Source organism: Pinus tabuliformis, chromosome 7, assembly GCF_031772625.1.
Source record: "Pinus tabuliformis cultivar Carrire ecotype Pingquan chromosome 7, CPIR1, whole genome shotgun sequence".
Classification (NCBI taxonomy): Eukaryota; Viridiplantae; Streptophyta; class Pinopsida; order Pinales; family Pinaceae; genus Pinus; species Pinus tabuliformis.
This window is the reverse complement of record NC_142293.1, coordinates 629,908,818-629,935,809: the sequence shown is the minus strand read 5'-3', so window position 1 is coordinate 629,935,809 and position 26,992 is coordinate 629,908,818. Positions and strand designations below refer to the sequence as shown.

The 26,992-nt window shown below is 40.9% G+C and overlaps 1 protein-coding gene across 1 annotated transcript in view; it reads left to right on the top strand.

The window, feature by feature from the left end:
* The first annotated feature begins 668 nt into the window (after positions 1 to 668).
* Positions 669 to 26,992, top strand: part of LOC149249014 (uncharacterized) — a 94,262-nt gene continuing 67,938 nt past the window's right edge. Inside the window, exon 1 of the mRNA XM_089456156.1 lies at positions 669 to 1,263. Coding sequence (XP_089312282.1) covers positions 787 to 1,263 — 477 coding nt within the window. The 5' untranslated portion in view covers positions 669 to 786. The remainder of the gene's footprint in view (positions 1,264 to 26,992) is intronic.

Genomic DNA, 26,992 nt, shown 5'->3' with positions numbered 1-26,992 from the left:
GGGAGGAAAGGGTATGCATTTTTTGTTCTTCCGGAAAAGTGGAAACAGAAAAACATTTCATTTTAGAATGTGAGGCCTTCAAAGACAACATGGAAAGTTATGCAGATATGCTGGCAACTAGCTCTTGGGATAATCTATTTAGCGAGGGGTTTGTCGAGAAGCTGAGAGCATTTATTGTGAAGCTTCACAGAAAAAGAGCCAAATACATCAAGCAAATAAAGAAGCAATCTGTTCCATAAACTATCTTTAACCTAGGAAACGTTAAAATAATTTCTTTCTTCTTTCTTTCTTACATCTTAAATTCCTTTCAATCACCATATATACATACCAATTTAAGTTATATAATAATAATTTCAAACAATAAAAATATTAACCATTATATTTTGCATAGGCATAATATAGCAATTAAAAGTAAAAATTACCATTTATCGAAAAAACGGCGGAGAAAGACCGGGGAAAAGGAAAATTGTATTTTCCGATCAAACTAGTTCAAAATCCCGTAGAAATTGATTGAAATTACAATATTGTTTTTCTTTTCAAAATGCTAAGTCTACTTATTCATTTAAAAACAAAGTTTAAATAATAAAAAAACACTATCTACCCATATTTATTTATTTATTTTTTTTAATAAAAAAACGCTATCTCACCCCATTTGTAATTTCCAAATTCTCTAAATACTCTGGAACGCAGAATAGATTTAGACAACGCCCAAAAAAGATCAGATCAGTTGGGTTTGATTTGTGTATCTATGGGAGGATACCGATTATATTCTTCAGAGCGAAGGTCATGGATTTGTTTTGGGTATGCACACACGGTACATCACGCAGCTATTTTTCCCTTCCTCCTTCAAGCACTTGGGATGTTGTGTTTGCTCCCTGCAAACATACCAGTTCCTTTAATTTTTATCTGAGAAAAGAGAACAAAGGAGGTGTTGGTGTTGGAGTTAATGAAAAATTCATCATAAAAAATTGTGTTGAACAACGCGCACAGAGTGCACGTACAAAAAAGGCGCCAGGAGATACTTCAAAGACCATGACAAAATCCACAGAACAAGTTCAAGAAAGTGCAGACGTGGAGAGAGAGACTGCAAATTCAAAGAGAGCATTCAGAAGAACAATGTCAGCCATTTTGCGGATGGAGGCTGCAAAAGCAGGAGTTGAGAGGAAAGCCGCAACTAAGATGTCCACAAACCTCTTTCCAAAGGCTGTTCTTGAAGCTTTGAATGATAGGATACGTAACAAAGAATGGCAGTCTGCTCTTCAGGTATTTTTAAAAATTTATCTCTATGTCTCTGATTTCCATGCTTGTCCACACACCCACAACAGACAAGAACGGAATCAATTTTATCTTCGTGAATGAGCCATTTTATTTGTATAAACATAAAGCTGGCCAAATTTGTTTCTTTTTATCCCAAACCTGAATTGAAATTGGAGTTGAATGCAAAATTTTAAAAATATAAAAAAAACAGGTCCATTATTTAATTTAGCTCCTGGACTCTGAGCAGGCCATGAGCCAGGTCTTATTCATTACTCACTGTCGTTCTGTATGTTTGTTTCATTGTTAAGTGGCGAGCTGAATTCTACTGGTAGATAAAACGGGCAGGTTCAATTTACATTCAGTCCATAGACAAGCACCATTGCTATTGGCTGAAACTTGCATGGTTGGGGCTCCCATTCTCTTAAGTGCATGTATAGGTGGACTAATGAATTTACTTTTTATCGTTCACCTTTCTACGCGTAGTGGTTTTGTTGGATCCTTCTATGGTAGGGGAGATCATTCAGTCCATAGACAAGCACCATTGCCATTGGCTGAAACTTGCATGGTTAGGGCTCCCATTCTCTTAAGTGCATGTATAGGTGGACTAATGAATTTACTTTTTATCGTTCACCTTTCTACGCGTAGTGGTTTTGTTGGATCCTTCTATGGTAGGGGAGATGATCTGGATAATGATTAAGGTTGCATGGACCACTATGATTGAAATTAGGAGCATAAAGATCATGGTGATAAAAAATCCATGAGCAGCTGACACTGATCTCAAAAAATACAATGAGAATTTGGTGCATACCAAGCACAAAATTATGCTACAGCCCTAAACATTGCTCAAAATCTGAATATGTTCCATTTTAACAAAAAAAAATGCAACTAAATTATATTGAATTCTGCTATTTTTAAGTGCAAGCTTTGATTTACTGTGGCAAAGGGGATACTTGAGTCTATTTTATTTGAGTATATCAGCCTATTTGATGTGACCCCTAATCACGTTAGCTAAGCTCATTATCTCAGCAAGGCCTGGTCCTACACACGCTGTCAAAGTTTATTTGTGGTTTGAAGCTTGTATTATTGTGCTTATAAAGTGACAAGCTTCAGTCAGGGTTCAATACATGTTTTATGGAAACAGCTGTGACTTTCCTGCAATCATAGGCTGGCAAATTCCAACCCCTAACCATTCAATTTAACTTGTTTCATCTTGCTACATGGACTAGAACTTCTAACAAATAATTTATTTTGTTAATAACAAATATTCATCGGAGACTGTTGGAAAATGTTACTTTCTGTGCAAAGAATGTCCATGGTCCATGAGATTGTACACAGATGAAAGGCTGTTGCAATCTGAACTCCTGGACAAAGTTATTGTAACTCCCTGAGCATTGCACTACTTGCTAGCAGTTTATAAACACTAGCCTGCCATTAATTAGGCAACTGCTATTTTGTCTGAAATGGAGAACTTATAACTGTGGTAGTGTTTAGGTTTCATGATTTTGGTACTGTTACTCCTCATATTGCATGAAAATAACTCTTGTGATTTTCTGCTTGAACTAGCACCCTTGTGAAAAGTCCCAACATAAGCGCTAACTCGAGGTCACAAGATGGGAAATGTGTTAGAATTTCCCAAACCCAGCACGTGGTATTCGATTCCCAGCAATTAATAAGCGGGACAAATACACAGCCGGATTCCTAACTCATAAAAATATAGCGGAAGCAAAATGATTTGATCTGAATCACACACATAAACAAATTTCTGCCTAATCACTACTTCTTCATTAATAAATTAATCACAAAACTTACTTGGGCTCCTGTATTAGGGATAATGACCTAGCTGAGAAAATACAATACTGATCACCAGCCTCACTGCACTCTGTCGGACCTAGCACACACTCACTCAGAAGCCTGTTTCAATCTTGTGCTATTGTTGTGTCTTAGCACCTCACTTTATGCTCAATTTATAACTTTCCTAAGCTAAGATTAACATCCAAAATTAGTTCGTCAAGTTAATTGAAGATAAGTGACATTACTTTAGTTAACTATCCTATCTTTAGCTTTCTCTACTTTAACTCAAGTACAAGTCATACATTTAACTTGCCTTACATGCGCATCTCATGCATGTCACACGCAACACATCAGCGTGTGTGCAACTCACTTGCACACTCTGCGTGTCGCATGCAAGTTCCTAATGAGGCAAATCAAGTTGCCTCTAGTCAAGATAGAAGACTAGAAGTACCTTTTGAGTTAGAAAGCTCAACACTCCCTCTTAGTGAGGGAGGTACTTTTGGAAGAACCTCCTCCACCTAAATCTGTCTCCAAGCCCATCTCAGTATTTGTAGCTACTCCATTTGACATTGAAGCCTGTCTCGCTACCTAATTTGAAACTTGAGCTGAGAACCTGTCACATCCAACCATGCTCCGAGGATCTTGCTCTTGAGCATCCATCAATGTTATATCATACTGGATGAGGCTCCTGGCAGTGCTTGAAGAATCACTCTTCCTCGTCACCTGCACCCTCTCAACAACTGACATTGATCCAATATCCAAGATCCCATTAGATATACCCACAGGTTGTCCCAACAACCTGTATGACTTCCCTTGTCTGATGCCAAGCACTACAACTGCATCCAAGGTCACTCCATTTGAATATAAAAGCACTTATCCATCTTGGAACCAAACTCTATATCCAACATCCTCCATGGCTGATACTGAGAGCACATGTACCATCAAACCCGAAATAAACAACATCCTTGCCACCTTTAGAAATCCTCGACTCTAGCTTGAATCTGACACATCCAACCCCCTTCACTGCATGCGTGGTGCTAGCTCCACAACTCACATGGCAATCTGAGTTTGTCTCTGAAACACTGCAGAACACTAACCTCATCCCCATCATGTCACTGGACGCTCTACTAGCCATAACCCACTGTCCTCATACACAACAATGCTACTATTAGAAACACAGGCAACTAGAAAAAATTCCTTCTCTAAATTTTCCGTAAAGTCATCAATCTCAGTTGATGTTGATGCAACTACCTGATCCTCCTCCTCCTCCTCATCCTTCTTGTGTGGACACTAGCTCGCATAGTGATCAGTGTTAGTGACACGTAAAGAACTTCACTTTGCTCATGGAAGAAAATCCCCCACTTCCCTTTACTTTACCTTTGCCCTTTCCAGTAAGAGCAAAATTCTCCTCATCATCCTTTCCATCATGTTGGCCTGCAGTTTTGGAACGTCTCCTTGTCTTCTCCTGTATGAAGTCATCCCACAATCTATCCCAACTAGGTATATTTTCTTGTGCGACGATCCCATCAACAAAGGCATCCCACTTTGGAGGAAAGTCACTCAAGGCTGATCTGACCAACTCTTCATTGTCAATAGTTTCCCCACTGTTGCCAAATCATCTCTAATTTGAGTGATCCTAATTAGGTATGATGCAACTATGTCAGTTTCAAACATCTTGGTGTTTCAAAATTTCTCCTTGAACACCATCTTCCTATTTTGGTCTGTACTCTAGTACAACTTGGTTAAGGATGCCCACATCTCATAGGCATACTTCTTCCTTGTCACATGAGGTATAACATGGTCTCTAATGGAGTCCAAGATTGTTCTCTTTTCCTTCACATTTATCTTATTGAACGCACCCAATTGAGTAGGGTTTGTAGGAATTGGGACAATCTTTTCCATGATGTCCCACAACTCCTGCTTGTTAGAAAATTGGAAAGGCAAAAATATTTTCTTATGTTGATAATTACTTGTGATATTGTTATGTTCTTATTTACTTCTTTATGTTCTTCTTTTATCTTCTTTTCATCAAGTGATTATCAAAGCAAAAACATGAAGATCATGGACACCAGATGTAGGCACTTAGCCAAGGTTAAAACCCCTTTATAGGGGAAAACCCAGTTAGAACTCTTCCTTCAATAGATTCAAATTGAGATAGACTAAGACCCTAGACCAAAATACCTTCCTCCACTAATTCAACTCTTCCTTTTGATAGATGATCTCTTCCAAAATTACCAAGTGCTAGCTTCTCAAATGCAGCTTCAACCCAGAATTTCGACCCCCAGCTTCAGAACTTTGACCCAGCTTCAGGACTGCAATTTCGATCTAGCAACTTCAATAGTTTCAGCCTAGCAGCTTCACAACTTCGACCTTGATGCAACTTCACAACTTCGACTTTGATGTAGCTTTGCAACTTCAACCTTGATGCAGCTTCACAACTTTGACGTAGCTTCAGAATTTCATTGCACATGAGAGAGAGAGAGAGAGAGACCCAAAAACTTCGATTCCAACTGCCTTCTTGAACTTCACACTTTTTCTGCTTCCCAACTAATGCAATTTGAACTGGTGAGATATGTGCTTCCAAATGAGTCGAGTTGCTCCAATATACAGTGAGTTTGTGAGGTCGAATTCCCTTATTGAGGCCGACTTGGTGGAGGAGGCCTAATTGGCCTATTTTACAATAGAATAAATTGCTTTCTTGACAAATAAAGCCCAAGAAGGGTCTTTTATATTATGACATGGACAAGGACACTTGACATAAACCCTAGAAGCCTGCAATGGAGGCTTTGACTTATAAACAATTGACCCAAGCATGAAACCCATGCTTTAATAAGTCACTTTATTTAATAATAAATTCTTTTTCTTTCTTTTGATAAATACATGACTTAAATACAATTATGAAGACCAACACTAGTTACATTCTTCAACATTGCTCCTCAAATAACAGAACAATCCGCTCCTTTCAGGGGATAAAATCTCCTGCCCCGTCCAACTTGTCCTCATAACATAGCCCAGTAGCCATCTTTGTCAAACTAACCAACAATTAACTCTTTTTTTTTTCACTTTCTGCTTGCTACCCACTGCTCGAGATTTCTTGCACACTTCCCGAGGCTGCGCGGAGCCTTCTTGCTCTTGGCTCGGAAATCGCCGGTGTTGCCCAGACAATTCGACCTATAGCAGCGAAATTATTTTTTGTTTTTTATTTCTTAAATCAACAGGGCCTATCAGCTGGCAAGTCCAACGACCATACCACTGTATTCACTCTGCTTGTGGCTTTGACTCCTACTCACAGTCTCAGCAGTTGTTGATTGCTCCTGTGCTGTGGGTTGGACATGATCAATTTTTTGTTGTTGTGGCTCGAGTCACTGTTGCATCGACTGGCTGCTCTTCCTCTTGACTTGCTCTGCATCCTCATGTCATGTCGACCAAAAAAAAATCATGGCCAAATCTCCTCTGTCGAGCGCGTTCTTGTTAGGCCTCGATCGTGTCTACTGAAATCTCTTGTCTTTCTATCGACTGTGCTATCAACTGGCCTGACTATTCCTTGTTCTCGACAATTGGTCTTGTTTGCATGATGATTGGTTTCCTGACGGCCGATCTGGCTAGGCTTCTCGTCACTTGTATCTGCTCCGACCACTTTGGTCCGACTATCTTTGCTTGTGTTGTGTGGACTTGTTTGATTCCCTGTCTAGATGTGTTCGTGCTTCGCCGGTCTCCTCCACTCAATGCCCCACTTCACTAGCGCGTGAATTATTGCAGCTGGTGGGTTGGCTACCGGCTGCCTGGTAGCAGCTGGTTCGCTGGCGGTTGGTGGCTCGGTCGACAGCTGGTTGCCTAACTGTCGACCACCAAACTATTATTATTATTTTTTATTTTTAAAAAAAATGGGCCCTTTTATTTCTCTTTTCGTCTTTTTTTTTCTTCAACTAAAAAAATTGCTTGTGAGAAAAGAAAATTTCTCTTGGCCCTAAAAAAGATCTCCCCACTTTTCAAAAAGAAATTCCGTTCATATGATCCGAGCCAACTTGGCTCTGACGATTCGATACGAGCCCTGACCTATAATTCCGAGATCAATTTAAGTTTCGGCTCTGATACCATGTTAAAATGACCCGAACTCAACACCCGGTATTCGGTTCCTAGCAATTAATAAGTAGAACAAATACACGACTAGATTCCTAACTCATAAAAATATAGCAGAAGCAAAATTATTTGATCTGAATCACACACATAAACAAATTTTGGCCCAAACACTAGTTCTTCATTAATAAATTAATCACAAAACTTACTTTGGCTCCCGTACCAGTGATAATGGCCTAACTGAGAAAATATAATACTAATCAACAGCCTCACTAAACTCTCTCGGACCAAGCACACGCTGACTGAGAAGCCTCTGTCAGTGTTGTGCTATTATTGTGTCTTAGCACCTCACTTTAGGCTCAATTTATAACTTTCCTAAGCTAAGATTGACAGCCAAAATTAGCTCGTCAAGTTAACTGAAGATAAGTGACATTACTTTAGTTAACTATCCTATCGTTAGCTTTCTCTACTTTAACTCAAGTACAAGTCATAAATTTAACTTGTCTTACGAGTGCATCTCATGCATGTCACACACAACACATCAACATGCATACAACTCACTTTTACACTCCGCGTGTCGCATGCAAGCTCCTAACGAGGAAAATCAAGGTCCTTCTAGTCAAGATACAAGACTAGAAGTACCCTTTGAGCTACAAAGCTCAACAAAATGCACCATTGTCACCTCAATATAATTTCTCTTTCACTTTAGTGTTAGATTTCCTGCGAACCTAGCACTCGGTATTTAATTCCTAGCATAACACTTACTGAATAAACACACAACTATGTTTCTAACAAATTCAATTGAAGCAAATTTAAATAACTGATCTCATTCATAATGACATAGATTTGTTCCCAATCATAGTTCTTCATTAAATAAATTAATTTGAACCTACTTGGGCTCATGTCCTGGGATAATGGCCCAACTGAGGAATTACATATACAACAATAAACCTAGAGTTATCCACTTGATCAAGCCCTAGATTCGTCCTTTTATCTTCCTTGACCGATTAGGATGTCTCCCTCGCTACTCCTTGCACCTTCCTTGGGCCCAACACTGCTCATTGAGATGCCTCTCTCAATCTTTTGTTTGCTGTAGTGTGTCTACTTCCTCTCCTTAGCGTTGCTTTTATAACTTTGCATTGAGCTAAATCCCTAACCCTAACCCTAATCTCAAAGTGATTAACAACTGAGATTATATCTCACCTCACTTGATATCAATGGCTAAGATTAAAACTTACTAAAATAAATTACTTTACTTTTCCTAAGTTTCGTTTAGTTCAATAAGCCAACATATTAATATGTGCTTTTTCCTAAGTTAAACTTAAGCTTAGTTACATTTGCAACTTGCTCACACTAGAGCAAGTGTTCTAAGGAGAATGCGGGTGACTTCTACACGCCTAGACACATGGCCTATGCAAAAGTACCTGCCCGAGATACAAAGATCAATACTCCCTCTTAGCGAGGGAGGTACTTCTGGAAGAACCTCCTCCACTTGGATTTGCCTCTAATCCCACCACATCATCCATTGCTGTAGCTACTCCCTTTGAACTGGAAGACTTCCCTGGTACCTCCTTTGGAATCTGCATTGAAGGTCTATTTCTCCCAAGTCCCAACCATGCTCCTAGGAGCTTGCTCTTGAGCATCCATTAATGTTAGCTCATACCAACTAGTCCTGATAGATTTGCAAGAGGCCTCCTTCCCATCTTCTAGATTGGAAAATTGAGTACCTAGTCTCAACCCAATCTCAGAGCCTCTTGCTCAATCTCCGTCACTAACATCAATTTTGTGCGAAGTCCTTCTAACATTGCTATGGGTTTGTCTCGGTCCTTTGATACACCCACAAACTCTGCTTTCAATCCCTTGACCCGTACAGTCTCCTCTCCCTCTGAGGGCTGAACTCCACTAATCCTTTTGGAAAGTTGTACTGGTACTATCCTTCGTACCATGCTTAGCTGGCCAAACCCTACTGACACCTCTATTCACAACTTGTTGTGACAGATCCCTTGCCCAACAACTCCTTGTTGCCCATTGCATACCATAATTATTTGATCAAGCTTAGCGCGACATTTTGCTCGTGACATGATCCTCCTCTGCTTAGTTATTGCACCTACAAACTTGTGTTGTTGTTTGAGTTCCTTTGCGACTTTCTTGGCTCCTACTCATAGTATCTACCTAATGTTGGTGCTCTTTAGCTAGACCCCCACACACGTCAACTGAACCCTATGCTGTCTGCATACACCTTGTGTCGAGTTGGCCTCATGTGCTTCTCTAGCACCTACAGATGGTGATGGTTGTCGGTCACTTCGTCCTACGACTTGTCTTCTGCAGGTACCATTTGACAATTTGTGCCTGATCCTGCTAGGTGGACCCTTTCCTCTCAGCCCTTGCACTCTAGCGGTTGTGGCTATGTTGGCCCCGTCTTGTTGTGTCTGCTTAGGTCGCTTACACGAGCTCCCAATAACGATCCATGTGCACTGTTGGCCACTGTGAATTTTCACTGTTGTTTACTTCCCACAACTATTCACGTTGGCAAGGGCCCTGTGCCTCCAACTTTGTTGCTCCGTTCTTGATTTGACCCAATCCACGACAACCTTGCATGCAATCCTCATTGCCAGTTCTGCTCACATCCCTATGTCTAGCTCTTCTGTTGTTGTGCAGACTTACTACGACGACTAGCCTGCTTGAATCTCTGCAAACAATGGCCCATTAGGCTTACTCTTGCCATGTCTACGTGTGCTTGGCCGACAGATCTGCCTCTTTTCAGCCTGTTGTTTTGTTTGGAGTGGCTCCTTTTTGTTGGTGCTGGCAGCCACTGTTGCTCAACTTCTAATTGGATCGCCTTCTCTTGTGAATGCTGCGATTTCTCTTGCTGCGGTTAGGCGATTGTTGGCTAGTCCCTTCGACCATTGCTCTTGTTAGGTTTGTCCAGTGGCCGTTTCACTTTGCCGATGCTTGTTTTCCCTTGATAACCCCAAGTTCTGGTTGTTGCTCTACCCTTGTTGCTGCTTGTTCACTTCGCACCCCTTGTCCTTGATTCGTAGCTTCAACAGCTAGGTGGCTGTTGGAAACTATGGCCCTTGGCTGCCACCCCCGACCAAACAATGTTGGTGGTTGGGCAGCTATCGGTCACCAAGCCCCAACCATCACACACCCTTTTTTATGTCGACTTCTTTGCAACCTTTTTTTCTTGTGTTTATAGGACACACTAATTTTTTTTTGAACTCAAACCTTTGCATCATCCGTACCATTGTACAGTCAATTTCGGTCCCTTAAAATTTTTCGCTCATGCCATTGGGGTCGAACCAAGCCTCAATGATCCAGTACGAACCCGACACACGTGAATCCGAGATTGGTTCAAAGTTTAACCCCTGATACCATGTTAGATTTCCTGCAAACCTAGCACTCGATATTTAATATCTAGTATAAAACTCATTGAATAAACACATAACTAGGTTCCTAACAAATTCGACAAAAGCAAATTTAAAGAACTGTTATATTCACAATGATAGATTTTTGCCCAATCATAGTTCTTTATTAATAAATTAATCTGAACATGCTTGGGCTCCTATCCCGGGATAATGGCCTAGATAAGGAATTACATATATAGTAATAAACTTGGAGTTATTCACCTGATCAAGCCCTAGATCTATCCTTTGATCTTCCGCAACTAATCTGGATCTGTCTCCCTCGTTGCTCCATGCACCTTCCTCGGGCCCAATGTGAAAATTCATGAAACCCAAGAATCCCTACTGCAACAACTGATGATATTTCTCCTATTTGTTAGATTTACATGAACAAGCTATTTGCAGTTTCCTACGACAAACATTGAAATACATACACTGCAACCTACACGAATTAAATAATATGTCGAAACAAGAAACTGAACAATAGAGAAAGATATACACAAATGGCACAGTGGTTTTTGGACAAATGTCCCCGGAAAAACCCAATGCGAGAAAACCGGTGAAACATATCTGAGGGTTTTTATTATTAAGTCGAAGTATTTATGAATACAACTACTGGATGCCTTCTTGACAATCTAGTTACAGAGAATATCACTCGGCAGAAGAAATTAGTGAGATTGCCTCACTCTACACTGCAAGTCTCGGCTGATCTGGCAGTGGAATCAATGAGTCCCCAGCTACTTCTGCACTACCCCTGCGTGGGCCTTGCGTTAGCTCTGCTAGAGATTGATTTGCCTTCTGGAGCTGATTCCAGCCCTCCCAGCTCAAAAACGTCAGCCTCCTCAGCAAATTCAAACTTCTGCATGGGAGGCTCTACGCTGCTCTGCGTGGGGCTTGCGTGAGCCCTTCCTAGCTTAGCGTCACCCTCTCTGGCCTCTGCGCTGCGTCCTCTATGTGTCTCTTTGCCTCTCTACTGAGTATTCTTGGCTTCGGAGAAGATCCTCCAGCCAAAACTCCCTTTGCCCCTCTCTGTGTGATCACTACAAATCATTGTGTTATTTTAATTTCCTAAGTTTAGACTTAGGGACCTATTAAAAATAATTAGTTATTTTAATAAAACTATATTTGGGTGAAATTTCCCAAAACGCTTTCTGGGTTCTTTGGAATACATGTGCCCAAGCCTCCCTGCAAAATTTGAGACTTAGAGCACATTTGATGCTACCAGAAATCAACACCCAACACACCACTCAGTGAGATGCCTCTCTCAATCTTGTGCTGCAGTATTGTGTCTATTTCCTCTCCTCAACCTTGCTTTTATAACTTTACACGCTAAATCCCTAACCCTAACCCTGTTCTCAAAGTGATTATGGCCGAGATTAGATCTCGCCTCACTTGAGATCAACGACTGAGATTGAAACTTACTCACTAAAGAAATTTACTCTACTTTCCTAAGTTTATTTTAGCTCAATAAGCCAACATATTAATGTGTGTTTTTTTCCTAAGTTAGACATAGGCTAGGTTACATTAGCAACTTGCTCACACTAGAGCAAGTGTTCTAAGGAGAATGTGGGCGACTTCCGCATGCCTAGACACAAGGCTTGTGCAGAAGTACTCACTCGAGCCACAAAAATCAACATTTAGACCAACTCCTAGGTGCAAAAAGTCCACAATTTTTATAACAATTAGATGCACAATGATTCCAATAAGTGATTAAATGCTTCAAAGACGACAAGTTAAGAATAATAGCATAAACCACCAATTATTCACTTAAGGGGGTTGGGAGCTAGTAGATGTGTGTGCCAAATTTGATGTGAAAGATAAACAGTGCAAACAACTTCTGATTTGCAATTAAATGATTCTATAATTGAAACTTCAGGGAGGCTAATTAAGCATGAACTATTTTTAAGCAACGTTAGGGCACAAAGAGTGAACTCAGTTAGCATAAAGCAATGGTGCAATGTGTGCTATGATTACCCATCAATTATATGCTAGAAATTGACAAGCTTAAGGCTGTCCACAACTTCTAAATCTGTTTTTATGATCAATTGACACATACGTGAGATTTGAAGTGGAGAGAAACACTCAAGAGAGAAAATATGCACTTGAGAGCAAGATGTCTTGGATGATTCACTAGGGAAAGAGATATGTAATGAAATAACAACCCAATAAATGTTAGAATCAAGTTCTAAAGATATATAACAATGAAATAAGCAAGAACTTCAAATATGTATGGTGAATCCCCCTTGGGGTTTCCAACGTTAGCACTAAAATTTACCAATAAAATCTCAAAAAGAAAGATAAGAAATTATAAGTACTTAAGAGTTGAATTTCATCACTAGATACATAAAATAAACTTGTAAGGATAATTTAGGAATGAAATATAAGGTAGGTATGTGATCTGATATTCACCCTATGAGTGCCATCAGTTAAAGATTTATTAAACTAAAGGTATTACAGACTCATGTGCTGGTGTGTGTGTTCTGTGTTATTGAAACAACGGATCGATCAGATTGCCAATACACAAAACTGAAATGGAAAGACAACAGAGAAATATAGTTAGCAACACAGACACAAACAGTTTTAATAAGGAGTTCACCCTATTCTCCAGGGCTACGTCTCCGGTCCAACCTCAGTGGTGGCCTTGTTTTATTGTGTCTTTCAGCAGAGAAATTACATTATAGGGACTCAATATGAGTTCTCCTGAATCAGATTTTGCTTGGCAGGGTGGTTCTTGGATTCCCCAAGCCACTCGGAGTACACAGACTCTTCTTATTCCTACCAGCTCTGTGACCCTTGGTCTACAGTGGAAAGAGCCAAATGTGATGCTTAGTCCGGACAGATTCCTCTATGGGAAGGCTTGAATCTTCAAGCTCTCTGGTGCTCGACACTGCCTGTGGTCAGCTTGACCCTTTGTCTCTTCTGCTTGGCTTTACTGTTCTCTGTGTTCAGTCCTCCTCTCAGGGTTCACTGTTCACTGTCTCTCTTGGTCGCTTGGACTCTTCTCAATTCGGATTCCAAATCAACTCTAATTGGTTCGACTGTCTTTGTTCATGGCTTTAGCCATTCGATCCCTATGCCTGTTCGGTTCCTCTTCCACCTGTGTCGATTCACCTTCTACAGCTGCGCTTGGAGTTCCCTGCGTTCGGCGTCATCATGAACGCTCAGGGAGTGGCCACTTGTCCTCCTCTAAATGGTGCCAGCATGCTTCGTTGGTTCGTTTCTTCAGTTACGCTGTGGATGCGTTCTTCCTCCATCGTGGCGGTTAAACGGATTCCAAATCCCTTTCGAATACGGCTTAATTCCCTGTTGATTCCGCTTCTTTCCATTGGGCGCAATCTGAGACGTTCGATCTGGGCCCTCCAGATCCGACGCCATACGCACGTTTCGTGCGGTTGACTTGCTCAACTGATAGCACGCGATCAACAGCGGTTTTATCTCATCTTTGCTTGCCACGCGTCGATTAGTGTATGGAATCGCTCCGCTCATGTCCAAAACCTCTTACCGTTCAAGGGCGCCCCGATCAAAACTGCCGGTTTCTAGAGCGCGGGTCCCGCCTTTGTACTTTAGCGCTTTTACCTTTTCCCGCTCGCGGTCCTCCGGTTCCCCCACGCGACCGGGTGCTCGGGCTTTCCCATTTTGGCCCTGTTCGCTTAGCGAGCGCTAATCGCGCATCAAAAACCTCACCCTTTTTCCATTCCGGGGCTCCCAGGGGCTACTTTGGCCTCTTGCACAGTCTCCATGGGCCTCGGTCAGCGCACTTTGACCGAGGTCCTTGTCGTTCCACGTCGGCTACCATGGCCACTGGTTCAGGGTGTTTTTGATACTGTTTTGGATTTCATTAGAGATTTGTTCGACCTGATTCAGTCATGGTTCTTGACAGTCTTTCTATGGATCCAATTCGGATCACGGCCTCCCTACTGAAAAAGCTTTTGGACCACCAAAAGTTGGTTTTCAAGCATCGACTAAGTGAGGATATTGTTTCTTCACTTGTCCAATCTCAATCCACTTTGCGCTGCTCGACTTTGAACCTTTGAGCCCAATCTTGAGGTATTCAACTTCTCCCTGCGTGTTGTCCTCACCTTCCTGTCTAGCATTGTGTCTTCTTGCAACTCATTGTGGTATTCAGGTAGCAGGTCATCAATAGAAGGCAATTGACTTTGCTCCTCAGGGTCCTCAATCATTGAAGGTTCAAACAATCTCAAACAATCTGCATTTACGACTGAGTAGATGTGCATGTAAGCTGGTAGATCAAGGCAAAACCAATCTTCTCAAGTATCCTGAAAGGTCCATACCTGATAGGCTTTAGCTTTTTACCTTCACCTTGCATCCTGTCCTTACTGATATACAGCCAGACTTGGTCTCCAACTTGAAAACTATGCTCCATCCGATCTTTATCATGCCTAGCCTTATACTTGGCCTGGCTCTTTTCCAGCTGTTCCTATACTGCCTGATGGATCTCCTAGATCTGTTCAATGAACCTGGTTGCCTTATCCACATCACTGTGCCCATCAACCATGGTATCTTTACCAAAGACAAAATCCAAAGGAGACCTTGGTGTGAACCCAAAGCAGGTCTCAAAAGGAGATTTTTGTGTAGAAGAGTGTTTGGCTCTGTTGTAAGCATGTTGCACATAACACAAGTGTTCATCCTAGAGCTTAGGATGTTTACTGCAATATCCTCTCAGTAACTGGATCACAGTCCTGTTTACTACTTCTGTCTGGCCATCTGTTTGTGGATGAAAAGCTGTGCTTTTCTTTAACTTGGTGTCCATCAGTTCCCACAGACTAGACCAAAACTTCCCCACAAATCGGGTGTCTCGATCAGATACAATGGAAGTGGGTAATCCGAAATGAACCCATACATGTTCAAAGAACAATTTTGCAGTCTGTTCAGCTGTGACCTGTTTACTACAAGGTATCAAAATGCACATTTTGCTGAACCTATCCACAACAACGTATAGATAATCATGACCTTTCCTAGATTTAGGCAGTCCTCCTACAAAATCCATGGAAACGCTTTCCCAAGGGTGAGAAGGGACTGGCAATGGAGTGTACAAGCCTAGTTTTCTATTGTTGGGCTTGCTTTTAGCACACATGGCACACCCTCTTACATATCTAGAAACTGTCTCATTCATTTTCGGCCAATAGCAGAATCTTTGCAGCTGTGCAACTGTTTTGCTTACCCCAAAGTGACCTAATATCAGAGAAGTGTGTGCTTCCCTAATTATCTTTATCTTCTCGGTTTGTGGAATGCAGAGTTTCCCACAATGGTATAAGAGTCGATCCTTTATATGATAGTCCAATTTTTCTACTCTTTTGCCTTGACTCAAAGTTGCATATACATCTTTAAAATCCAAATCCGGAGCATATTGTTCTATGTAGCTTTCATGTAGTACAGAATTATGCTTAAGTATGGTAGATGCATTTATAATGGGTCTAGATAACATGTCTGCAACCTTGTTATGTATGCCCTTTTTATATCTGATGACTAAGTGAAATTGTTGTAGAAAACCCATCCACCTGTAATGTCTTGATTGTTGCAACTTAGTTTGGGAGTGTAGATATTGGAGTGGCTGGTGATCAGTATGTATTACTGTCTCTTTGCCCATTAAGTAATGTTTCCACTTTTTCACACTCTGAACTAATGCATACAATTCTTTATCATATGTAGGATAGTTAACTACTGCAGGATTAAAAGTCTTAGAATGATAGCATATGGGTTTGTCGTGCTGTGTCAACACTGCTCCCATGGCATAGTCACTGGCATCAGTTTGGATCTCAAATGGTCTTTGCAAATCTGGCAGTGCTAGTACAGGTGCTGTACTTATTTTGTCTTTCAAGGTGTCGAAGGCTTTTTGATGTTTGCCTCCCCACTGAAACACCTTATTCAATCCTGTTAAAGCATGTAAGGGAGCTGCAATCGTGGAGAAGTTAAAGATGAACTTCCTCCAATATTGTGCTGCTCCTACGAAGCTCCTCACTTCTGTAGCAGACCTGGGTTTAGGCCAGTTTACAATGACTGCCACTTTATAGGGATCTATTTTCAATTCACCTCCCCCTACTATGTGACCCAAGTAGTTTAGAGATGTTTTGTCAAATTCACATTTTGAGAGTTTAACATAAAGTTTTTCTCTTTTCAAAACATCTAATGTCTGCTTAACATGCTTTAAATGTTCTTCCCACATTTTACTAAAAATCAGAATGTCATCCAGACACACAATAACAAAATCATCAAGAAAAGGTCCGAGTACATCATTCATTAATCTCATGAAAGTAGCAGGAGCATTAGTTAAGCCAAAAGGCATAACTAGCGATTCATACAATCCTTGCTTTGTTTTGAAAACAGTCTTCCATGCATCTTGCTCTGCAACTTTGACCTGATGGTATCCACTGTGCAAATCCAGCTTGGTGAAATAAACAACTTCTTTTAATTGATCTAAGAGATCATCTATGCGAGGAAGGGGATAACGATTCTTGATTGTTATCTTATTCAGTGCTCGGTAATCAATGCACATTCTCCACGAGCCATCTTTCTTTCTCACCAAAACGATTGGTGACCCACATGGTGATGTGCTAGGCCTGATGAAGCCCTTCTCGAGCAACTCCTGCACCTGCTTCTTGATTTTAACATTCTCTAAAGCAGACAACCTGTACATCCCAATGTTAGGCAATGGAACATCTTGCTGCAAAATAATATCATGTACTATTCCCTTTTTGGGTGGCAGACCTTTAGGTTCTTGAAACAAGACATCATACTCTAAAACAACCTTTTCTATATCAGCTTGCTGTTCAGCATTACAACCCTCAAATACATTGGTTTTATCAGGTTTCTTTTCCTTTACAACCATCAGTAAGAATTGTTTGCATGAATTTATCATTCTTTTCATCTGCCTTGAGTTTATGAGAGTATAGTTATTCTTGAGCTTATGAGCTCTTACAAAGTATTCGATTCCATCTTTAACCAGTAAATACTTGTTCTCAGCTCTATAGAAAATAGCCTTTCTATCGTACAAGTAAGGACTTCCCAAAACAATTCCACATATATCCAAAGGAATTATGTCTAGCTCAACCTCATCTACAAATGCTGACCCAAAAGAAAACTTGAGTTTGCACTGTCTAGTCACTTGTAGTTGTGCTTTATCATTCAACCATCCTAATGGGTATGGTTTCTAATCCCAATTGCTTCAGAAATCAAATTTACTTGAGAGCCACTATCAAACAAAGTATCAATCTTTTGATTTTTGGAAATAACTCGAATATGGAAAAGCTCATGTCTTTTTCTCTCATTTTCTTCATCAATAACAGATTGAGCAGAATTACTAGTAGATGCTTCAGAATTCTTACCTTTTATACCTGTGGCTGCTATGGTTGTTTCATCTCCCGAGTCTGACCCCAAATCTCTCTGAATAGCTGTAGCTGTCTTCTTCTTCTTGCCCTCGGACTTCTTAGGTCTCAGCTCTGGATGCAGAATCCAACAATGCTCATCAGCATGCCCCTCCTTTTTACATTGAGTGCATGAAGCTTTGACTTTCTATGCAGTGTTAGCCTTCCTTGCTTTCCACTTCTGTTTTCTTTTCTCCTTGCTCTTGCTTACAGTGGGTTGGGATTGTCCCCCAACTTCTGGATTGCCATTCTTTCCTCTAGCCTCTAAATGAGTAGCTTGTACAGACACCTCATCTATACTAGTGGGATTAAACATGAGGATGGTATGCCTCATGTAGCTGTGTAGACCACCAATGCACTTCAAAAGAGTCTCTGGTGAGCCTAGCGAGATACCCAATGTCAACGCTCTCTTTCTGAACTCTTGAGTATACCCTTGTACACTTTGCCCCTTCAATTGCTGAAGAGTTTGCCAACTCATCATGGCCTGCTGCATGTAGGCCAATGGATAGAACTGTTTCCTGATTGCAGAAACGAAGTCACTCCAGACACAGATGGTCTTACCATGGCTTTTCATATCAGCTTGGGTTCTACTTTCCCACCAAACCAAGGCAGTGCCTCCTAGGCGTAGGCTTGCCAGCTGAATCTTACTCTTGTCTGAGTTTATGTTCTGTACCTTGCAATACACATCAATTTGTCTAATCCAATTGTCCAATTTTTCAGCATTTAGCTCTCCATCATATATAGGCAAATCAAATTTAACATCTAACTTAATCAAAGATGCTTTCTTATTATGTACAGGGCTATTAGGAGGTGTGAGAAAGTTTTCCTTTTTCCCTTTTCCTTTGGAGTTGTCATGGAAGTGAGGCTCATCTTCTTCTTTCTCTTGCTTAGGGTCTGGCCCCATAGAACTTTCTTCTGACATGGTCTTTCGAGGATAGACTCTCCCAATTTCAGGATTAGTTTCCACCAACTCTCCTTCTCCTAATTTGAGCTTTGATCTTGTGAGCATTCACAGCTATACCAACACAAGCTTGTCTAACCTTACAACCTTATGCTCTGATACCACTTGATCTGATATTCACCCTATGAGTGCCATCAGTTAAAGATTTATTAAACTAAAGGTATTACAGACTCATGTGCTGGTGTGTGTGTTCTGTGTTATTGAAACAACAGATTGATAAGATTGCCAATACACAGAAATGAAATGGAAAGACAACAGAGAAATACAGTAAGCAACACAAAGACACAAACAGTTTTAATAAGGAGTTCACCCTATTCTCCAGGGCTACGTCTCCGGTCCAGCTTCAGTGGTGGCCTTGTTTTATTGTGTCTTTTAGCAGAGAAATTACAATACAGGGACTCAATATGAGTTCTCCTGAAGTAGATTTTGCTTGGCAGGGTGGTTCTTGGATTCCCCAAGCCACTTGGAGTACACAGACTCTTCTTCTTCCTACCAGCTCTGTGACCCTTGGTCTACAGTGGAAAGAGCCAAATGTGATGCTCAGTCTGGATAGATTCCTCTATGGGAAGGCTTGAATCTTCAAGCTCTCTGGTGCTCGATGCTGCCTGTGGTCAGCTCGGCCCTTTGTCTCTTCTGCTTGGCTTTATTGTTCTCTGTGTTCAGTCCTCCTCTCAGGGTTCACTGTTCACTGTCTCTCTTGGTCGCTTGGACTCTTCTCAATTCGAATTCCAAATCAACTCTAACTGGTTCGACTGTCTCTGTTCATGGCTTTAGCCATTCGATCCCTATGCCTGTTCGGTTCCTCTTCCGCTTGTGTCGATTCGCCTTCTGCAGCTGCACTTGGAGTTCCCTGCGTTCGGCGTCATCATGAATGCTCAGGGAGTGGCCACTTGTCCTCCTCTAAATGGTGCCAGCATGCTTCGTCGGTTCGTTTCTTCAGTTACGCCGTGGATGCGTTCTTCCTCCACTGTGGCAGTCAAATGGATTCCAAATCCCTTTAGAACGTGGCTTAATTCCCTGTTGATTCCGCTTCTTTCCATCGGGCGCAATCTTAGCCGTCCGATCTGGGCCCTCTAGATCTGACGCCATACACACGTTTTGCACGGTTGACTTGCTCGATCGATAGCGCGCGATCAACGATGGTTTTCTCTCACCTCTGCCTGCCACTCATCGATCGGTGTATGGAATCGCTCCGCTCCTGTCCAAACCTCTTACCGTTCAACGACGCCCTGATCAAAACCACCGGTTTCCAGAGCACGGGTCTCGCCTTTGTACTTTAGCGCTTTTACCTTTTCTGGGTGCTCGGGCTTTCTCATTTTGGCCCTGTTCGCTTAGCGAGCGCTAAACGCATCAAAAACCTCTCCCTTTTTCCATTCCGGGGCTCCCAGAGGCTACTTTGGCCTCCTACGCGGTCTCCATGGGCCTCGGTCAGCGCGCTTTGACCGAGGTCCTCGTCATTCCATGTCAGCTGCCATGGCCACTGGTTCAGGGTGTTTTTGATACTGTTTTGGATTTCATTAGAGATTTGTTCGACCTGCTTCAATTATGGTTCTTGACAGTCTTTCTATGGATCCAATTCGGATTAGTGTGAGTAAATATGAACCTTTGAGCACAAAATCCTAACCTTAGGGTTTCTCCAAATCTAATTTTTATTCCTATTATGTATTTTCCAAATTTGAGAAAGCCTTAAATCAAGCCACAAAACTTTAGATAAAACCTTGAAGCACAATTTTACAGGGTTGTGTTGCCTATTTATGGTTAGAGATAAACAATTAAGTACAAACCCTTTGATAAAACTAGTCTAAGAAATGAAATAATTAATGAATTTTATGCTCGATTAGTAAAGAAATCCGAATTATGATTTTTCTTTGATTTTTATTGTTAGATTTTTTTCTAAACAAACAAAAAATACAAGTTTTAGGTTTTATGGTTTTTTGGTGGGTTGTTGGGAGAATATAAGTGCTGTATTCCCATTAGGGCTTATGGGGTCAAGAGGTATGCCCCTCTAAGAATTGGTCTTCCTTATCTTAAGGATTAGGGTTAAGAGATTATAACCCTAGTGTAGAATAATATTTTATCTAATCAAAATAAGGTATGAAGACGAAGGCCTTATATGAGGGGGTTTCACAAGAGAAAGAACACTCACCAACGAGATCAATTATAGCTTGAATAAAATAATGAGAACCGTTTCCACTGAACCAAGAAAAAAAACAATACAAAATATTGAGCACTTATCCAAATTAACAAAGTAAGGAGAAAGGGATGAAATCCTAGAACTTTGTACTTCCAAGTTGTAGGCTTATTCCTCAAATGGATCAATCTTGAAAGCTTGTATAAGTCTTGAATTATCTCAAAAAATCTTTAATGCACGAAGAAATAAACCAAGAAAGTGAGAGCTTTGAGAATTAACACCAAACCTTCTAGTAGGTAGATCTTCAACAAATTCATATTCTCAAATGATTTCCAACAACAATAACAATTTGGAACTAGAGGAGAACCTCTATTTATAGAGGAGGCTTCTACGTTCTTTTCATTCTTTATTATTTTTGATCTCCTAAAATCTAGCCTAGGAAAATTACAAAAGGTGACTTGTCATCCATAACATGAAGCCTTGAAGGAGACTAAGTCAAGAGACAAGTAAAACATGCCACATGTACATAAAACTCTCCAAGAGAGGAGGTTATCCTACAAAAGAGAAGTTGACTTAGGTGAGTGAGCTCAACATTCCCTTCAAATGTATAGTATAAGCCTCAAATCATTGCATAGAAGTCCTCTAAAGAAGAAATAAACCAATGTTTAGCCTCCAAAGGTGAAATGACCTTTTGAGTTGGAGTGAAAAAGGACCCAAGAAGTGGATGGCTCGTCTAATCATGCTCATAAGTCCTCCAATGAAGTCTCCATGGTAAGATCATGTCCATATCTCAAGGAAAGAACCTTCACAAAGGGTGGAAAGTGACCCTCAAAGTCAAAAATGGGTCATGAGACCCTCCAACAACTAGCATGATGTCTGTATGTGTGAGGGCGACCCTCATATCAAGTGGATAATAGTTCCAAGAGTGATGAAAGAGTAGGGATCTCAAGGATTTTTAATGTAGCATGTCAAGAGGAGACCTTGCATGTAGAGATAGCCCAAAAGTGCCTCAGATGATGTCACTGTTTCCTTGGAATACATGACCTATCTCGAGATCTATGAAACTACCTCAAGAAGCGTGAAATTGTATGAGCATTTGTTGAAAAGTAGTGAAAGAATGGATTTCTTGATTTGTGCTTTAATTCAAGGAATCGAATTCAAGTTCTCCTTAGTCATGTACGAGTTCCAGTGATGAGGACTAGTGCGAGTTTGTGGAAGACTGAGTTATTTGTCTTCTAGTGTGAGTTAGTTTGGGAATTGGAAGATTGTTGGAGTCAACCTCCTAATTCTTAGGAAGGACTAGTTAACAAGATGTATTAACTATTGTTACCTAGGAAACCACCAGTTCAACTTTTCCAAACATAGAACTTGCTAACAATAGCCTATTCGAAGTGCTTATAAGGAGATCGAAGGCACAATTTGTAATCATAATTGAGCACGGGTTTGTGTGAGCTTGTGTGGGAAAGAAGCCAAGGTTTTTCTTGTGCGAATTATTGGAGGAGATTTCCCTTGGGAAGTGTGCACAAAAATAGGGAGAAATTCCTATTTTTTAGGAGGCCGAATGCGCTAGGAAATAGGGGCCTATTTCCTAAGGAATTGCGCAAGGATTTCAGGCTTGAGTGTGGGCTAGTTTGAGGGAAGTAGATCAATATTCTTGCAGATTGTTTCATGCCTGGTCTAAGGCTGAGAGATCAGTTTGTATTCTCTATTGAAGCAAGTGTATTTGTAAGAGATCTATTGCTCATTCTTCTTCAATAAAATTCTCAAATAAGCGAGGGTTTTCCCAGTTGGGTTCCCTAGAAAAATTGTGTTGTTCTATTGTGCGAACTGCGTTTTATTTCTATTCCTATTCCATTGCAAAATTTGGTAGAGAAATTCTGTGTTTGTATGAAAAGCAATTATGTTTCAGATTGTTCATATTAGTAGATCATAATTTCATGGATTTTCTACATGGTATCAAAGCAGTGAACAAAAATTGACCAGCACACAGTCTTCAAGTTTGAAAGATGACAACTCATGTAGGATTAAGGTTGAGAGAGCAGGATAGACTAGATGGCGCCACAAATTTTGGTGTTTGGAAAGTCCAAATATTGTTCTTGTTGGACAAGTTTGGGCTGAAGGAATTCACCGAGCAGGGTGTTGCAGAACCTTCAGATCCAGACGAGTTAAGGATTTTCCAAAGGTAGATGGCCAAGGCCAAGAGGATGATCTTAGATGGACTTCGAGATCACGTAGTCCCTCATGTTGCAGGTAAAAATACAACTAAGGAAATGTGGAATGCCTTAGTCAATCTCTATCAAGACCCTTCCGAGAATCGGAAGATGATTCTCAAGGAGAAGCTGAGAGCAATCAAGATGTTGAAGGGTGAGAATGTAACTTCCTATCTCACCAGAATACATAAGTCCATGATGAGCTAGCAGCTGTGGGAGAGAAGCAGATGGATGGACTCTGGAGAGCTAGTATGAGTTGCTATAAACGGGTTTCCCAGGGAGTGGGCTACTTTTGTTCAAGGGGTTACTAGACGAGATAAGTTGCTTCTAGCAGTAGTGGCAATTGGTCCAAGGTTGAGACGGAAGAGGAGAATCTCACTCTTGTAGGTAAAGGCAAAGTAAAGAAAGACAAAAGGAAGAGCGAGAACAACCACAAGAGTGACAAGAAGAAAAAGGATCTAAGTAAGATCAAGTGTTTCCACTATTACAAGTTTGGGTACTTTGCTTCTAAGTGTCCTAATTGGAAGAAGAAGGGGTTGAACTAGGAGCACGTAGCTGCATCAACTGAGGTAGATGGGTTTGCCTCTTAGTTTGAGAAGGATTTCTCATTGATAGCTTGCATGGAAAGCTTAGTAGGGAGCAATGTTAGAAAATTATTTATTACAGAGCAATGGAACACATAAAATATTGCAGAAATATAAACACAGAAAACGCATAAAACAAGAGAGACACAGATATACGTGGTTCACCCAGTTTGGGCTACGTTCACCCTGAACAGCCAGTCCTTCCTTTCTATTATCCAGCAAAATGAAGAGACACAACCTACAACAAATCCGCTGTAATATCCTCTGTTTTCTCTCACAGTCTCAGCTCTCTGTTTCTCGCTCACAGAATACACATCTATCACACAGCCTCAAATACAATGCCCTCATACAAAGAGAGGGGTTGCCTTCTAGGGCAAAAAACCCTAAACTAAACATAAGTTCTACTGTCAGATCATCCGCCTAATGAACGGCCCAGATTGACTAGAAATTACTATACTTTTACAAGGCAATTTTACATTTATTTTTGGCTTCGGGGGCGCTGCCCCCGAGCCCCCGCTGGGGGACCGCTGGCCCCTGGACCCCCCAGCCGGGGGGATGGGCCCCCCCGGACCCCCGCGGGGGGGACAAGTCCCCCCCGCACCCCCCCCGCGTGGAGGGGTGTACAAAACTTCCTGGGGTATACATCCAGCCGAAAACAAAGACCTTTGAATAATCATGCTCCACACACAACAATCTCCCACTTGGAGAATGATTGTAGCAACTCCACCGCTGCTTCATTTGCTGGACAATGACTCCTCTTTGGACCTGGCTGTTTCTCATCTTCATCGTCATCCTTGAAGACCAATTGAAACTGAGCATGTTCTCAGTTTCTCCCTGGTTACAACTTTTGTTAGCATATCTGCAGGATTCTGGCTAGTGTGTATCTTTTCCAGCTTCAACTCTCCATCTTCCAACACTGATCGTATGAAATGATACTTGAGCTGTATGTGTTTAGTCCTGGAATGAAATGCTGAGTTCTTTGCAAGATGAATGGCACTTTGGCTATCACTGTATAACGTGCCCATATCATGCTTCTTACCCAACTCACCCATAAACCTTTGTAACCAAATCATTTCTTTACTAGCCTCTGTAGCAGCAACATACTCTGCTTCTGTTGTTGAAAGGGCAACAACACTTTGGATTTTTGAAACCCAACTAACAGCTGTTCCTCCAACAGTAAATACATATCTTGTAGTGCTCCTCCTGTTATCTCTGTCACCTGCCATATCTGCATCAACATATCCTTGTAGGGAGATGTTTGAACCACCAAAGCATAATGCTTGATTTGTGGTACCTTTCAAATATCTGAGAATCCATTTCACTGCCATCCAATGTTCCTTTCCTGGATTGTTCATGTACCTTCTTACAACTCCCACTGCATGTGCAATATCGGGCCTTGTGCAGACCATTGCATACATTAAGCTTCCAATTGCTGATGCATATGGAACTTTAGACATATAATCCATGTCTTCTTGGGTCTTTGGGCACATTTCCTTGCTAAGTTTGAAATGGCTAGCAAAAGGTGTACTAACTGGTTTTGCATTGTGCATGTTAAATCTTTTCAACACCTTTTGTATGTACTCATTCTGTGACAATGTTAATTTATGATTTTTCCTGTCTCTAGTTATTCTCATACCAAGGATTTGTTTTGCAGCTCCCAAATCTTTCATTGCAAATGAATTTGCCAATTTTCTTTTGAGCACATTTATTTCCTGCATTTTAGATCCTGCAACAAGCATGTCATCTACATACAATAACAATATAATATAGCTGCCATCATTTTGCTTTTTCAAATAAACACAATGATCAGGGTGACATCTAGTATAACCTTGTTCAGACATAAGCTTGTCAAATTTTAGATACCACTGCCTTGGAGCCTGTTTTAAGCCATACAAGCTCTTCTTCAACCTGCACACTAGTTTCTCCTTCCCTTTCACCTCATATCCTTGTGGCTGCTGCATATATATCTCTTCCTCCAAATCTCCATGGAGAAAGGCTGTCTTTACATCTAACTGCTCAAGATGCAAATCTTCAGCTGCTACAAGACTTAAAATAGTTCTGATTGAAGTCATTTTAACAACAGGAGAAAATATTTCATCAAAATCAATACCTTTCTTCTGTGCAAACCCCTTCACCACAAGTCTAGCTTTATACCTCTGTTTTCCTCCATCTTCTTCCTTCAACCTGTAAACCCATTTATTTTGCAATGCTGTTTTACCTGCAGGCAACCTGACTAAGTCCCAAGTCTGGTTATGTGCTAAGGAGTCCATCTCTTCTTTCATGGCTTGCTCCCACTTCTTCCTGGTTTCTACCTGCACTGCTTCTTCATAACATTCGGGTTCACCAAAATCAGTCAACAATAAATAATATAATGAAGGAGAGTAACGTTCAGGGGGTCTACTTATCCTAGTAGATCTTCTAACACCACTTTCGGGTGTTTGGGGTGCCTGTTGCTGTTGTGGTGGTTGCTATTGTTGTGGTTGTTGATTATTATTATTTTCAGGCACCTTTACTTTTTCAGTGATTTCGTCAAGAACTGCGTATTCCTTGTTTTCTTTTTCTTGCTTCTTTTCCTGCAACTAATTCTTATACAAGACCTTTTCATTGAATATTACATCTCTGCTCCTAATGATTTTGTGATTTTCATAATCATATAAGCGATAACCAAAATCATTAACACCATATCCAATAAAGGTACATTTCTTTGACTTTGCCTCAAGCTTTGTTCTATTTTCTTTATCAATATGGACAAAGGCCTCACAACCAAAAGGCTTTAAAAAAGAGTAGTTTACCTTTTTACCTGTCCATGCTTCCTCCGGAACACCACCATCCAAGGAACTTGAAGGCCCTCTGTTTATTAGATAAAGAGCAGTATCTACAACATCTGCCCAAAACTGTAAAGGCAATCCTGCATGCAATCTCATGCACCTTGCACGCTCCATGATTGTTCTGTTCATCCTTTCTGACACACCATTTTCTTGTGGTGTTCTTGGCACTGTATTCTCTCTACGAATTCCATGCTCTGAACAGTACCTATCAAACTCTTCGCTGCAATATTCACCTCCATTGTCTAATCTAAGACACTTCAATTTCTTTCCTGTCTCAATCTCAACCAAAGCTTTCCATTTCTTGAAAGTATCAAATACATCAGATTTATTCTTAATACAATAAATCCAAGTTTTTCTAGTTGCATCA